Source organism: Heloderma suspectum, chromosome 7, assembly GCF_057233095.1.
Source record: "Heloderma suspectum isolate Gila_16-S chromosome 7, 16-S_ref, whole genome shotgun sequence".
Lineage (NCBI taxonomy): Eukaryota > Metazoa > Chordata > Lepidosauria > Squamata > Helodermatidae > Heloderma > Heloderma suspectum.
This window is the reverse complement of record NC_139464.1, coordinates 60,778,633-60,792,000: the sequence shown is the minus strand read 5'-3', so window position 1 is coordinate 60,792,000 and position 13,368 is coordinate 60,778,633. Positions and strand designations below refer to the sequence as shown.

The 13,368-nt window shown below is 42.2% G+C and overlaps 1 protein-coding gene across 1 annotated transcript in view; it reads left to right on the top strand.

Annotated features, from left to right (window-relative positions):
• TMTC2 (transmembrane O-mannosyltransferase targeting cadherins 2) overlaps window positions 1-4,126 on the top strand; it is a 254,255-nt gene extending 250,129 nt beyond the window's left edge. Inside the window, exon 12 of the mRNA XM_084810388.1 lies at window positions 409-4,126. Within this exon, the coding sequence (XP_084666514.1) occupies window positions 409-588 (180 nt within the window). The 3' untranslated portion in view covers window positions 589-4,126. The remainder of the gene's footprint in view (window positions 1-408) is intronic.
• Window positions 4,127-13,368: the final 9,242 nt, after the last annotated feature.

Here is a 13,368-nt window from a genome sequence, read left to right as displayed (position 1 = left end):
TTTAGCAATGTATTGATCTAATATTCATTACCTCCCTGCTCTGTGTCATCCGCCACTGAACTACTTTTCTTTATTACCCCCAGCCCTAGAAACCACGGTATGCTGCCTGTGTGTAAAGTCTTTATAAGATCTGCATTTTTCTTATTAAAGGGGTGGGGAGAGTGCTCCCTTTCAACACTAGAGCTTGCCATGTTTGTAGCGCAAAGTATGTTATGTAGTAGATCAGCCCATTCTCTTCTTATCTCTCGATGTTTGTTCCAGTTTCTAAATCTTTTATGTGGAAGTAACCTACAAAAACATGTGGGAATGATATCGCAACTTCGATGAAGTCTATCAGAAGAAAGAAAATGCAAAATAAACGCTTAATCACATTTCCCCCTCCTTTCTCTCTCTCTCTCATTTTTACAGTATCCAGCTGCCCTAATGAATCTGGGGGCAATTCTTCATCTCAATGGCAAACTCCTAGAGGCTGAATCAAACTATCTCCGTGCCCTTCAGTTTAAACCAGATGATATCATCACACAGTCAAATCTACGCAAACTCTGGAATATTATGGAAAAACAAGGCTTAAGGATATCTAAAACATGACATGGGGAGGAAAAACCCTTGAATCTCTCTCTCTCTCTCTCTCCCTCTGTCTGTCTGTCTGTCTGTCTGTCTCCCTTTCTTGCAAAGGTGAAAAACATCAATCCAGAACAACGTCAAGGGTGCTGTTTTGTTGAGTTTTCTTGTTGGACTGGACTGCAGTTGTCCAAGCTTCTAACTGCTGCTAGGAGAAACCTATAGGGCTGCTTTTTGGTGTGGAATTTTGACAATGAGAGGGAGGTGGAAACTCTCTTAGGAGCTTCATGAAGGACTTGAGAGCTACTGCCACAACCATAAAAGTGAAATAGATTCGAAACTGGAGCACTTGAAAGGGGCCCTTTCAGCATATTCACCAGGTCATCCTCTCATTTTCATGTGGTTTCTAGTAGAAAATCATGCTGGCCTATATAACATCCATCCAGTCAACATGGGAATTTAGAAAAGGATAAAGACTGGCTTAAGTTATTTTCTGAGGCTGTAATTCATTAAAATGTATACTAAAACCCAATGTGTTTGCAATTTGTCTTAATATTGTGTATCTCCTTAGGGCTGTCTGCTTATCTGTTTCACAGACTAGCCACAAACATTTGAAAAAGATTTGAAAGATGTGACACCATTCCGAATATTTCTTGACAAGTACACATTTTGTTTTATCCTATGGTTAAAAAAAATTCATAAAAACAGACAGCTTATTTGCTGTGGTTTATCTGTTGCAAATGGAATCAGCAACAGATAGTGAATGAGACCTGAAATGGAGCATTACACTCACCCAACAGAAATGGATCCAACCATGAAGTATTGTCAGACTCTAGAGCCTAGATTTTCACATGTCTGCCCTGTCCTTGTTTAAAGTGGGAGTGATCTAACTTTTATAGCATAAGCTGAGCATTGGTGACAAAAGCTGAACACTCCTCTCCCCCACTTGACTTCACGATGCTGTGTTGCATCAGGCATGTTTTTACCAGCTCTGCTCAGGTCCAGGATCAGAGTCGGGCTGGGAGAAAAGTGCCCTAGGTGATGGAGTGATGTAAGGCAGGAAGGGGTCTGGCTCCTTTCACCAACATGCATCTTGTTTTGGTTCTTCTTTAAAAATGCCCCACCTCTGTGCGCACACGCCTAATTTTAAATGTGAATGGGGCATACATGAGGAAGACATATGGGTCCTCTGTCATGCTCAGCTTAGCCCTTAGCACATTGAAAACAAAGGACAATATAATGTAGGACAGCCTGGTACTGGCCCTGTTCTTGAACATATGTGGACAATTGTAGTGTAATTGCAGCACAGATGCTCTGGCTTGAAGATATGATAAAGTACAAAGAGTGGCACGCATAGCAATCACGCATAGGGCAATTGTAAGTCAGCGTAAAGATGATCCAGACCTGCCCTGTGCCAAAGTGCAGTGCAACTTGGCCCATACTGTTAAAAAAAAAAAAGCTAACCTTTTAACTGTATCTCTTCTTCTGGATCAGCCATATGTTACTGGAACAGTTTGAAGAAGTGTGTATTTAGTGAGTATAGCCACCTTGAGTGCAATTTTTCTTGGTAGAAAGGCAAGATACAAATAAAATAAATAAACCAGTGTTTTTGAAATGCTAGCAATGAGATTTCTCAACAGTTTGTGAGAAGGGAAACATTTTCCTACAGGCAGCAAGAAATTTAAAGGATTTAATGCTTTTAACATCCAGCGAATTCACAGGGTGTTAGACCAATGGTTGCCAATTATTTTTGCATATATTTCACATTTCTGCATACAGAAAAACATTTGTGCAGAGTCTGACCCAACTTTGCGTTTCTGTTTCTTTACAGCAATGAAGTAGCAGCATTTTATTTATTTAACATTTCTGCTTCTTTGGCATAGTTGTTATGATCTGCATGAAAAAAGTATTAAAAACACATTAGACTTCACCGTGCTCTTAAAGCCATTTACCAATTCTTTTTGTTGGGTAGGTAAATTGCTCTTTAATTACATCTTGGGATCCGTTCCAGCATCGACTTTGACACTAGTGGGCGTAGATGCAGACCAGGTTCCAAAGACCCACTTTAGTCATTTCTGAGTGCTTGCCTGCACCCAGGAGAATTTCTTACCTTTGTGCCATATCACAAACTGCTATTGCAACTCTGTTTCAGAAGCCATTTCCAATGGTGATGAGAAGGATGGGTTTGCTATTTGAAATATCTAGAACTAGTCATGTGGTTCTTTGCATTCTAGCCTTATATCACAGAGCACTCTTGAATGGAAGATTATTAAGGATCTCTCATAATCCCTTGTATGTAAACGGTTCCTCTTATTGCGTATCATTCCATTGCTGTTTATGTCTGGTCTAATATGTTGTTGAAGCTCTTTGTTTTCCAGTTGCTGCAAAAAAACTTTTTTAAAAAGTCACTCAACAGTCATAACTGTTGCTAGTCTTCTAGGTTGCTTTTCATGCTGTGTTTTTAAATGTTTATGGTATGTATTGGTGCTTAGTGGGAAATGGGGACACATTTATTCTGTGCTTTTTAGACATGCGAGCTTTCGTAATGTATACATGTTAAGGAATCTTGGGCTATCTCAGCATAACCACAGTTTATGTCACCATGTGTAATAGTCTGAGCTTGCTTTTTTCCATTAGAAGCGCCTTTTATTTTAAAGTAAACATGATGGACAATATCTATCAATTATTACTCTCATACAGTGCCCATTCCCCGCACCCACCTACTCTTATTCTTGGCCCTTGTGCTGGATCAATGACCTTTGCGTTTTGCCTGAAAAGCTGCTTTTTATGATGATATAGGAGGAAAGACAAAACTAAAACCTTAAAAGTTGAAATTCAACATTTTCAGTGCTGCAGTTAAGGAATATGTTAGCGTATAATGGTAGGTTCGATTTCTTTAGTACCATAACCATCAAGCCACACCACCTTTCTGAATATTTGTAAAAATCAAAGCTGTACTAATTTTGAAGATTGAATTTTCAACGTAATACTATGCATGTCTACTCAGAAGTAAGTCCCACTGAGTTCAGTGGGTCTTACTCCCACGTAAATGTGTATAGGATTGCAGTCCAAGTGTAGCATCCTGAAACGTGTTAAATTTCAGCTGTCAGATGCAAGTATAACTTCGTGGTTATAACATTTCACTTTTATTCTAGCTTCTCCCTTGTGTATTCTTGATTAATTTTTACATTCATTGCACAATAGTGACTCACGAAGTTTTATGGTAGTATTGATTGTCTCATTTCAAACAATGATAAGTGGAAGATTAAAAAGAAGAAAGATTGTTCCATGTTTCTCCATACATTTTCACCATAGGGCTGGGCTTTATAACTTTCAATTTTGGAATAAGTTTAAAATGTTGTCTCTGCTCAGGGATTTGTGGTAGATATTGCAGACAGTGCTTAAAAAAAGAGCACAAATTTACTAAATTAAATTTTTATTTTTTTGAAAAAAACTGGTATTTGTATAAATTATCAAGATTTGTAGGCTGTCCTTTTTTTGTAGAAATGATTGTTTATGTGCCAGATAAGAAAATCCAATTTGTTTTCAGTAATAAATGATTGATAACAAATAACTTGAGCATGCTGTCGTCTGTTACTTTCCATATTTGATCAATATAAATTGATTCTCCCTACGTTCTCAGTTTATTTTTTTCCCCATGAACATTTAAAATATAAAAAAATCAGCCTTTGTTTTTATGTGGGATGTAATTTTGACAGTCGCCCTATTCAGGCGGCTGCCTGCTTATGTGTAGGGCTAGACTGGGTAGGGAAACATGGGCACGCATGTAAGCCCTGCCTCCAACATCCTTGCATGCCCAGCTTCCATGTAGAACTTTGCATGTTGAGCACGAAGGTCTGAAGAAGGGTCTGTGAGCACATTCAGCTAAAAACCCTTACAGAGTTCCTGTGATCACGAACGCTCATAAGGCATGCCTGAATAGGGCTAATGTCTTTAGCAATTATTCTAAACAATATGGTTCATCCCTGCCCTCTGCCACATGCTTGTACATAAGACCCCTGATAATACATTGATCATCTTAAAGTTACAGATTCCAGAGGTGCTTTCTAATAGCTCCTCCCATTTGTTCCGCCATCTTTCCTGAGATCACCTGGGAAGGCCTTGATCCTTGTCCCACCTTTCAGATATGCCTGATGAGAAGGTATTTTCAATGGTGGCACATCTTCAAGAACATTCTCCATGGGAAGATAAATCTGGCACTATCATTTACTGTCATTTAGATCAGGAATGGGCAACCTGGTGCCCTCCATTTGACTACAACTCCTATCAGCCTCAGCCAGCATGGTCAATGAGTGGGGATTATAGGGGATGTGATCCCAAATATATGGGGGGGGCGCCAGGTTGGCTATGCCTGATTTAGGTGGAAGCTGAAAACCTTTTTGTGTTTCCGTGCTTTCCACTGCCCAGGTAAGCCATATGAGGGTTGATCTTTTTTTAACTGCTGCTATGTAAGGTTCCCCCCACCCACACACACCCCAGCTTTTTAGTCTAGAGCAGGGGTGGGCACCTAGTTGTTGGACTACAATACCCATTATCCCTGACCATTGGCCAGAATGCCCAACAATATGTGAAAGACCACAGGTTACCCCGATCTAGAATTTATCATTTGATGACTGTACTTCGTATTTTACAGTGTCTCATTGTATGCTACTTTGACTGTGATTGTGCCAGAAACTATCTTAACCACAAGTCTGAAATAAAATATCTTTAATTAAAAAAAAATAGGCTCCCATCCAAAGTGTTAGCGGAATGTGTCATTTTGACACATCATGTCAGCTGCAAAGATAGCTAAATCCGGTATTGAATGAAAATACGGTTTCCCTTTATGGTGTGAAACACAATTTCTGAATCTGCGTATGAAAAGATGACTACATTTGTCCATTCTGATTAGTAGTACATTTTGGCGGCATTTTGATACAATAAGGCTAAAGAACCATAAACACTAAATTATTTCAAAACCTCATGAAACTTGGTGGAACTCTTGATATATAGTTAGGAATGGTGGTGCTAATTCCAGCTTGTCTCTATGAAACTTTCTTTGGGAAAACAATGTCAGGCCCTCATAAAATTTGATCCATTTAAATTGCTAGTAGGACCTGACCCATTAATGAATCAGTATCTTAGATACAAGGCAAATGTAGTCCATTATCTGAGCACTGGTTTTCAAAACAAATTGAAAGAGCTCATCAGCATTCTTGAGGCTATAATCAATCAAGTATGCCAGTCAAATATTCATTTGGTGACTGGGTGCTACAAGTCAGGCATACCAAGTCAGGCTTTCTGTGATGTTGCAAGTGCATGCCGTTTCTTTCCAGGCAACTGTCATAATCTATCAAGCATCTCATCATTTTGCTTGCCAGTCAGGATATTGTGATGGCTGTCTAGAAAGTAACTCATACGCAATATGGCAGGGAGCTACTGGCTATGAGGTCAGCTACCCTACTAGGCCATTTCAAAAATTTGATACTGTGTACTGTCATATGACAGGGCGGGAAATATCACAGACAGTCCACAGAGAATACATTTGAGATTTAAATACAAGTCAACCAAATTCAGAATATGTGTTCCTTTTTTTAGGCACTGTATTTCCTATTTTGCTTTTCAGACAAAAAAAGAAGTCTCCCAAAGGGGGGTGTACAGCAATTAAAAGTTAAAATCATAGTCTCTGAGGACCACTGGATCATATATGAAAATGTCCTCAGGCTTACAAACTAAAAGACAGGACACACAAAAAAATGATAGTGGATGGTAAAGGTTGAGAAGGGAGGTCAGTTTCACCTTACCAGAACAAAGAAGTGACTAGTTACCAGGCGCTTACATCCAGTTGGAGCTAGCTGATTTTTCCTTAGCAGATATTCTTGCTGGGATGGGCATAGTTCAGCTGGGTCCTCTGACCAATGGCCATAGCTAGGCAGGCTTTACTTTTGTCATGGCGCACTTCCTGCTCAGGGGGGAGTGCAATCTTTCAGCAGCCCTTGCTCCTCTGCCCCCTCACGTTTGCAGTCACAGGGCAACTAACAGTTGGAGCAGAAATATTTCTGGCAGGGAGAGGGAAGCACTCTCCTTAAAGATGGCCAAGTTGAGTTGTTTGAACAGTGTGAAGTCAAGCGGCTTGTGCGTAGCAATTTCTGGCATACTTTTAGTACACCTGCATTCTGCTTGGTTCATCTTCTCAGCAGTAGGATACATTAAGCAACCACATCATGGCATTAGACCTATCAAATTCTTAGGTAACTAGTGCAAATGTCACATGAGTATAAAAAGCAAATATAATATGCATCAACGTCAGCTAAAAGTAGTACTTCGCATCATTGATTCATACCATTAAGAGGAAGGTGGTGTGAAGAATAATGCGAAGCGGTAGGGGCTCCTGGCACTTTGTTCTTCCTGCTGTACTGGCAAATAGTCCCTCAAGGAAATGGCTGCAGCATCCTCAAAGCTTGTGTGCTGTCAGTCTTTTTAAACCTTATTATTAAAAGCAGCACCCGGACTTCCAGTCAAAATGGTTTCAGTACTTCCAACAGAGACATAAACGAGGTGACAATACTTGCCAGCCCACCAAGAGCTCATGTACAGGCCTGCACTCTGTAAACGTAGTAAAAGCTAAGGGTCTGCTGTCAGACATTTACCACATGATGGTGAGAAAGATTGAAGGCAAAGGAGAAGGGGACGGCAGAGGATGAGATGGCTAGATAGCATCACCGATACAATGAATATGGACTTGAGCACACTCCGGGAGAGAGCAGAGGACAGGAAGGCCGGGCATGCTATGGTCCATGGGGCATGAAGAGTCGGACACGACTTAACGACTGAACAACAACAACTAGAAGGAAACTATAACAAAAAGTTAGCATACATGTATAATTGGGAGATGGATCTGCAAACAGAAGTGGAAAAGGAAGATTGGCAAAATGTGGAAGAAATAGCCAACCCCTTTGTTGTGTACAAAACCCCATCTATGTGGTACACATGACTCCCTTCTGTCTACCTATGGATTAGGAAAGGGAGGGAGTTGGAGAATGTGTAAGCAGAAGGGCACTTTTCCCACATGTGGTAGGAATGCAAAATTGTATATTCTAGCTTAATATACTGACCGTGAACAGCCACATCCTGGGCACAGGGTCCCCTTTAGATCCAGCTTTTGTTATTTATAGATTACAATTCAATCATTAAAAAAACCTGCCGTATATAAGACCAGACAATAAGGTTATCTCACATTGGTCCAAACTCCACAAAGCCAAGAAACTGGAAGCTAAGGCTGATGCCTTATCTGATGGGCCCCATGATCAGTCATGTTGTGCAATGCCACAAATTGCGCTTGCTTACAACTTACCCTCCATGCACCCACACTTTTCCTGGGTCTTTCATGGCCAAAACCAAATGGGGAGGATGTAGTGCTTGGGACCAGCAAAGATGCTCCATGTTGTCCTGGCCCTCTACTGCCTTATGAAGCATCTGAGCCTTACTGTATTGCTAGGGGAATCCAACTGTGATGTGACCCGTGCATGTTTGTTGCTTACACCAGTAGCTTGCAGGATGGGTTGAACAGTGAGAGGGAGCCCTCCTCCATCCTTATATTACTTTTGTGTGTCACTACAAGGTAAGCCTATATTACACTGTAATTCAAGTTTTTTATTCTGGTTTTTCTATTGTACCAACAGGAATGAAAGGAAAAAAATCATTCAACACCACACCGAGATTTCCAGCAGCAGTCATGCTGCAAGGTGTTGAGGGTTGCTTTCTAATAAGAGATGTTTGGTTGCAACAGAATAGGCTTGGAGTCTGAAAGGAAAATAGTCATTCTCTACCATATTGAGATTTCCACTAGCATGCATACTGGACCTACCCATGGTTGCTTTGGATCTTGAGATGCTTGGTGAAGATAAAACAATGTGGTGGTATGGTGTTGTAGATTAAAACAAGTGATTAGTGGAAGGCTTAAACACCATCTTCCAGCACACTGCTTCTTTGTTTCAGATACCATCTTCCCAATATCACTTTACCCCTGAAAAGATGTATGGTTCAGGTTTGTGAGTTCAATTGTCTAACTTCATATTCTATGTAAGTCTCTGTGAATACGTTTTAGTAGGGAGAAGGCACTGCTCTGCAAAAATACTTCAATTTAATAAATGTAGCAACTGATTTCTGCTCAAAATCATTATGTTCCCCAGCCCCACATTACCAAGTTCCACTTTTTCTTGGCACCTCCTAATAATCTTTGAAACAATTTCCCCTACTCCCCACCCCAGCTTGCTTTGACATTTCTTACCATTACTGGCAACATCATCAGTTGCTAGAAAATACATCTACATGTATTTAACACACCAGCTACATTAAAGGAGACACCCATCTCTCACTATAAACTCACCCAGGAAAGACATTGGTCAACTCACAGAATAAAGGTGTGAATCAGTGCACAGTAGGATTCCTCTAGCAATATAGTAAGGCAAGCACAATTTGTAAGTTGTAAGCAAGCAAATTTGTGACATTGTGCAACATCATGACTTATCATGGGCAAGTCAGATAAGGCATTGGCCTTAGCTTCCAATTTCCTGGCATTGTGGAGTTCGGACCAACGTGAGATAGCCCTATCATCTGGCCTTTTAAACTGGCAGGTTTTTCGATGATTAAATTTCCTTGGTTTTTGAAAAGCAAATGCGTCCCCAAGGGTGTGTGTTTGTGTGTGTGTGTGTGTGTGTGTGTTTATACACACACACACACACACACCATTCTGTCTCTGTCTTTCTCTCTGTCTTTGCAATCAGAGGTACAGTGCTTCTGAACACTGTATAACACTGTATTCATGAATATAAGAAGAGCCATGCTGGAAAAGACCAAGGGTCTAGCATTCTGTTCTCATGGTGACAAACCAGCTGCCTGCAAGGAACTCACAAGCAGGACATGAGTGCAACAGCACTCTCCTGCCCATTTTCCCAGCAACTGGTGTAAATGGACCTTGATACACTTATCCTCCATGAATGTGTCCAATCCCCATTGAAAGCCATCCAAATTAGTGGCCATCACTATATCTTGTGGCAGTGAATTCCATAGTTTAACTACACGCTGTGTAAAGAAGGACTTCCTTTTACCTGTCCTGAATCTCCCACCATTCGGCTTCATGGGATGACCCTGGGTTCTAGTATTAAGAGAAAGAGAGAAAATTGTCTCCCTATCCACTTTCTCTGACCATGCATCATTTTAAACACCACTATTGTACAGTGGAGGCCAGTGGCCAGTCTGAATGGTGGGACGGAGGACAAGTCAGCAGAGGCATAGCCAAGGGGTCATGAGAGGCAGATCCAAGAGCTCATGAGAGGCGGAGACAAGGGGGATCAGTGGATGAGGAGCAGTCTTTGAATCCCTTACCCATACCACAGAAGGAGAAAGCTTAGGCACAAAACATGCAAGGGTCACATAATCACACAAAAGTGCTCCTTCGCATCCACATTCTCCTGTTCTAGCAATACCTCCCATTTTGCAGAGAGTTAGGTGACTTTAAGATGATGAATGGGAGGTGGGAAGAGAGAGTCCACACAGCCATAATAAAGATAATAATTAAAATCAGATGTGATACTCTCAGAGCCACATAGAAAAGCAGCCTTTGGAACCTCGGAACAAGTTCTGAAAGTCTCCCACCATCTATGCTTATGTTCCGAAAGCATCCAAAAATCCATCGCAAAGCATCCACCGGACCAGGCCTACTCACAAGCAGCACAGTACAAAATTATTTATTTTTTATTTAATTTGTGAACCACTCAATAGCTGAAGCTGTCCAGATTATGCATGCCTTACCTATAAGAAGTACGGTCTGGACTGCTCAGGAGAAATTATAGGCATCCCTTTGTATGTAATCATGAGAATGATGATTATGTCCCTGATTACAAACAGCCATTAGTGCTGTTGTGATGTTATTAATCTTAACCATTTTGCGCGACCCCTTTTCCTTCCGTTATTGCACTTGCTGTATGGCAGGGGTGCAGAACCAAACTTGGGTTGGGGGTCAGATGCCCCCCCCCACCCTCTGTGGCCTGTATGACATCAGGTGGGTGTAGCTATGCCTATCTGACCTCATTTGCTCCCTGCCTGAAGCTTCTCTGTGGAAGGGCTTTCCCGATTAGGGAAGCCCTGCACACAGCAAAATCGACCCAGCTGGGTTTCCCTTGCTCCTGTGATGAAGGGTCAGAGGAGATGCAGAAGCCTCTGCCCCAGTTTTGCTTCCCTGCCTCCTTCCTACAATGGGGGAAGGAGGCAGGGCAGGTGAAACAGAGCCAGTTGCGTCCCCTTCGTGCCTCCCACTCAGCTTTGCTGTGCACAGAGCTTCCCAAATCGGGAAAGCCCTCATGCAGCAAAGCAGCACAGGGGAATACCCACTGTCATCTAGCCCAATCTGTGATCAGAGGTAACAATGGGCATTCATTTCTGTGCTTCCTCCCCTAATGCCTGGTAGGGGCACGGCTTATGGAGGGGTGGAGTTTCACTGCTGAGTGGGTGGGGCCCACAGAAGTGAGAGAAGCTTCTGCAGGCCACATTAGGCCCGTGAGTTGGACGTTCTGTACCCCTGCTCTGTGGGGTAAGGGAAGATGTGGTGAATAATTATCAGGAGCTATGATTATGCTGCATTCATACAAAAGGTGATTCAAACCTGAATAATTGCCAACATGCTGGCATCCATGGACTTGCACTTAGTTGTACGTAGTAGTCACAACTGAAGCTCATCGACATGCAACTTACAACAAATGCCCAGGAAGGCTACAGAGATGGCCAGGTGGTGGACTAGCAGGGTCAGAAGCAAACAGTGTAATCCAATCAGGCCAGAGATCAGATTCTGTAACGGCAAATAAAGGGCCAGCAGTACTAAAAGGAGCTTTTGGGGGGTCACTAATTGCAGCCTGGGGGTGGGCTGGGTTTTATGTCAGGATCCTGACGGGAGGGGGTACAGTTAAACCTCCCCACCCCATACACTGCAGTCCTAATTCAAAATGGACTTCTCCACACATTTACTACTACTAAAAAAAATGTAAACCCTCACACAATGAAGGTGAGGCATTGAATGTCATATGTAGTTAGGCCCTAACATGGGATTGATGGTCAGGTTCTGGAACAGGTGGATAAGGCAGAGGCAAGTAAAGAGGAGGAAGCTGAGCTCTTTCCCTCACTGACCGAATAACCCATCTGAGGAACGAACTTATATACCACCAGCCAGGCCCCTGTAGGTTGCTCTGGTCACCTGGTACGGCTAGCTTAACCAGCCATCGCAATGCTTCCCAAAGTTCCATCACAGAAGTGGCACTGCAGTATAGCAGGGATAAGGCTGGAAGCTCCTTTTGCCTCAGAGTTGCTTTGCACTGCAAGGAGTCAGGTGCCTGGGCCTTCCTGCCAGAGTCCCTGCTTCAAGAACCTTAGGGCCTTATAGTGACTTGCCCTGATGCTTTGGTTATCTAGAGCTATCTGCTTGTTGTCTCAGCAACATGCAGAGACCTTCTGAGACATTATGAAAGCTGGCTGGTCTGGACCAGCTGTTAACCTCACCTCCTTGAGGAGACGTCTGACTATTAAAGGGCCTTTGCCTGATTCTGCTGGATCCAAAGCCCTCCCGTTCCCCCAACATGGTTTTGGAAAGGAAAATATACCACCCCTGAGACCAATGGAAGGGGAAATCCTGGGGGGAAGGAGACAATGGGCTGGGGAAAAATGGGAAAATGTCCTCCCCATATCTCCCAGTAACCCAGCAAGGCTCTGGATTTGGCCATTCCTCCACTTTGGATTCTCTCTCGACTTCCATAGGACTGCATTGCTTTCCCTGACTGGGGACAGCCTGTGTGCACAGAAGCCAGGTCCTCGGCCAAGGCACCGGGTGGAGAAGCAATGCTCCATCTTGCATCAGGGAGGCTTTGCTGCACACAGTTTTTCCCACGCACACACCAAAGCCAGGGACCAATGCCATCTTCCCCACCCACCCAAAGAAAGTGACACCCTTGTACATATTTACCTGGGAGTAAGCCCTACTGAAATCAGTGGGGCTTACTTCTGAGTAGAGCGTATGGAATTTAACTGTTTTGCAAATCTTCCATATGTAGACATTTAGGTGCATTGCATATTGTTATGTGAAGCATATTATTTCTTTTCATGAGCTTCTGGAGGAATAAGGAATCATAATGTGCAAAATAATTTTGGGGACAAATGAGTTCTTCAAAACTTTATTATAATGACAAATTTGAAATACAATGCATTTTCTATTAGTCTGATATGGTAGTGATTGCAGTGGCCTTATGAAATTTCCTGAAGTACACAATGAAATTAATACAATGCAATCTATTGTTTCCTGCCTTAATGCAAAAATGTTCCTTCCTTTTCTGGTTTACATCTTCCTTGTGAAGGCATCACTCCAGTAAATACTGAAGTATATTCTCTTTGACTCCTACAAATCCAGGAATTCAAGCCTCTCTTTGTGCTGTGGCTGTATGCTTTGTATTAAGTTATGGGGAGCATATGGTGCCAGGAAGACTAAATTATGATTGGTCTGGAATTTACAATAAAACTCTATAATATCTGGAGAAAATGCACGCAACATCTTTGTCTTCTGCTTATTTGATGCCTCTTCCAATATACTTCTGGCCCATAATTCAAATGCCTGCTCTTTCAACATGAGAAGAAAGTCCAATAAAATATATTATCTGTATCATTCATTATTCAAAAAGAAGCACGTGGGAAATGAAAGAGGTACATGCATGGGAAGCTTGACTCCATTCATTTAACTTCCCTGTAAGACTCCTTTGTAGGATTCTT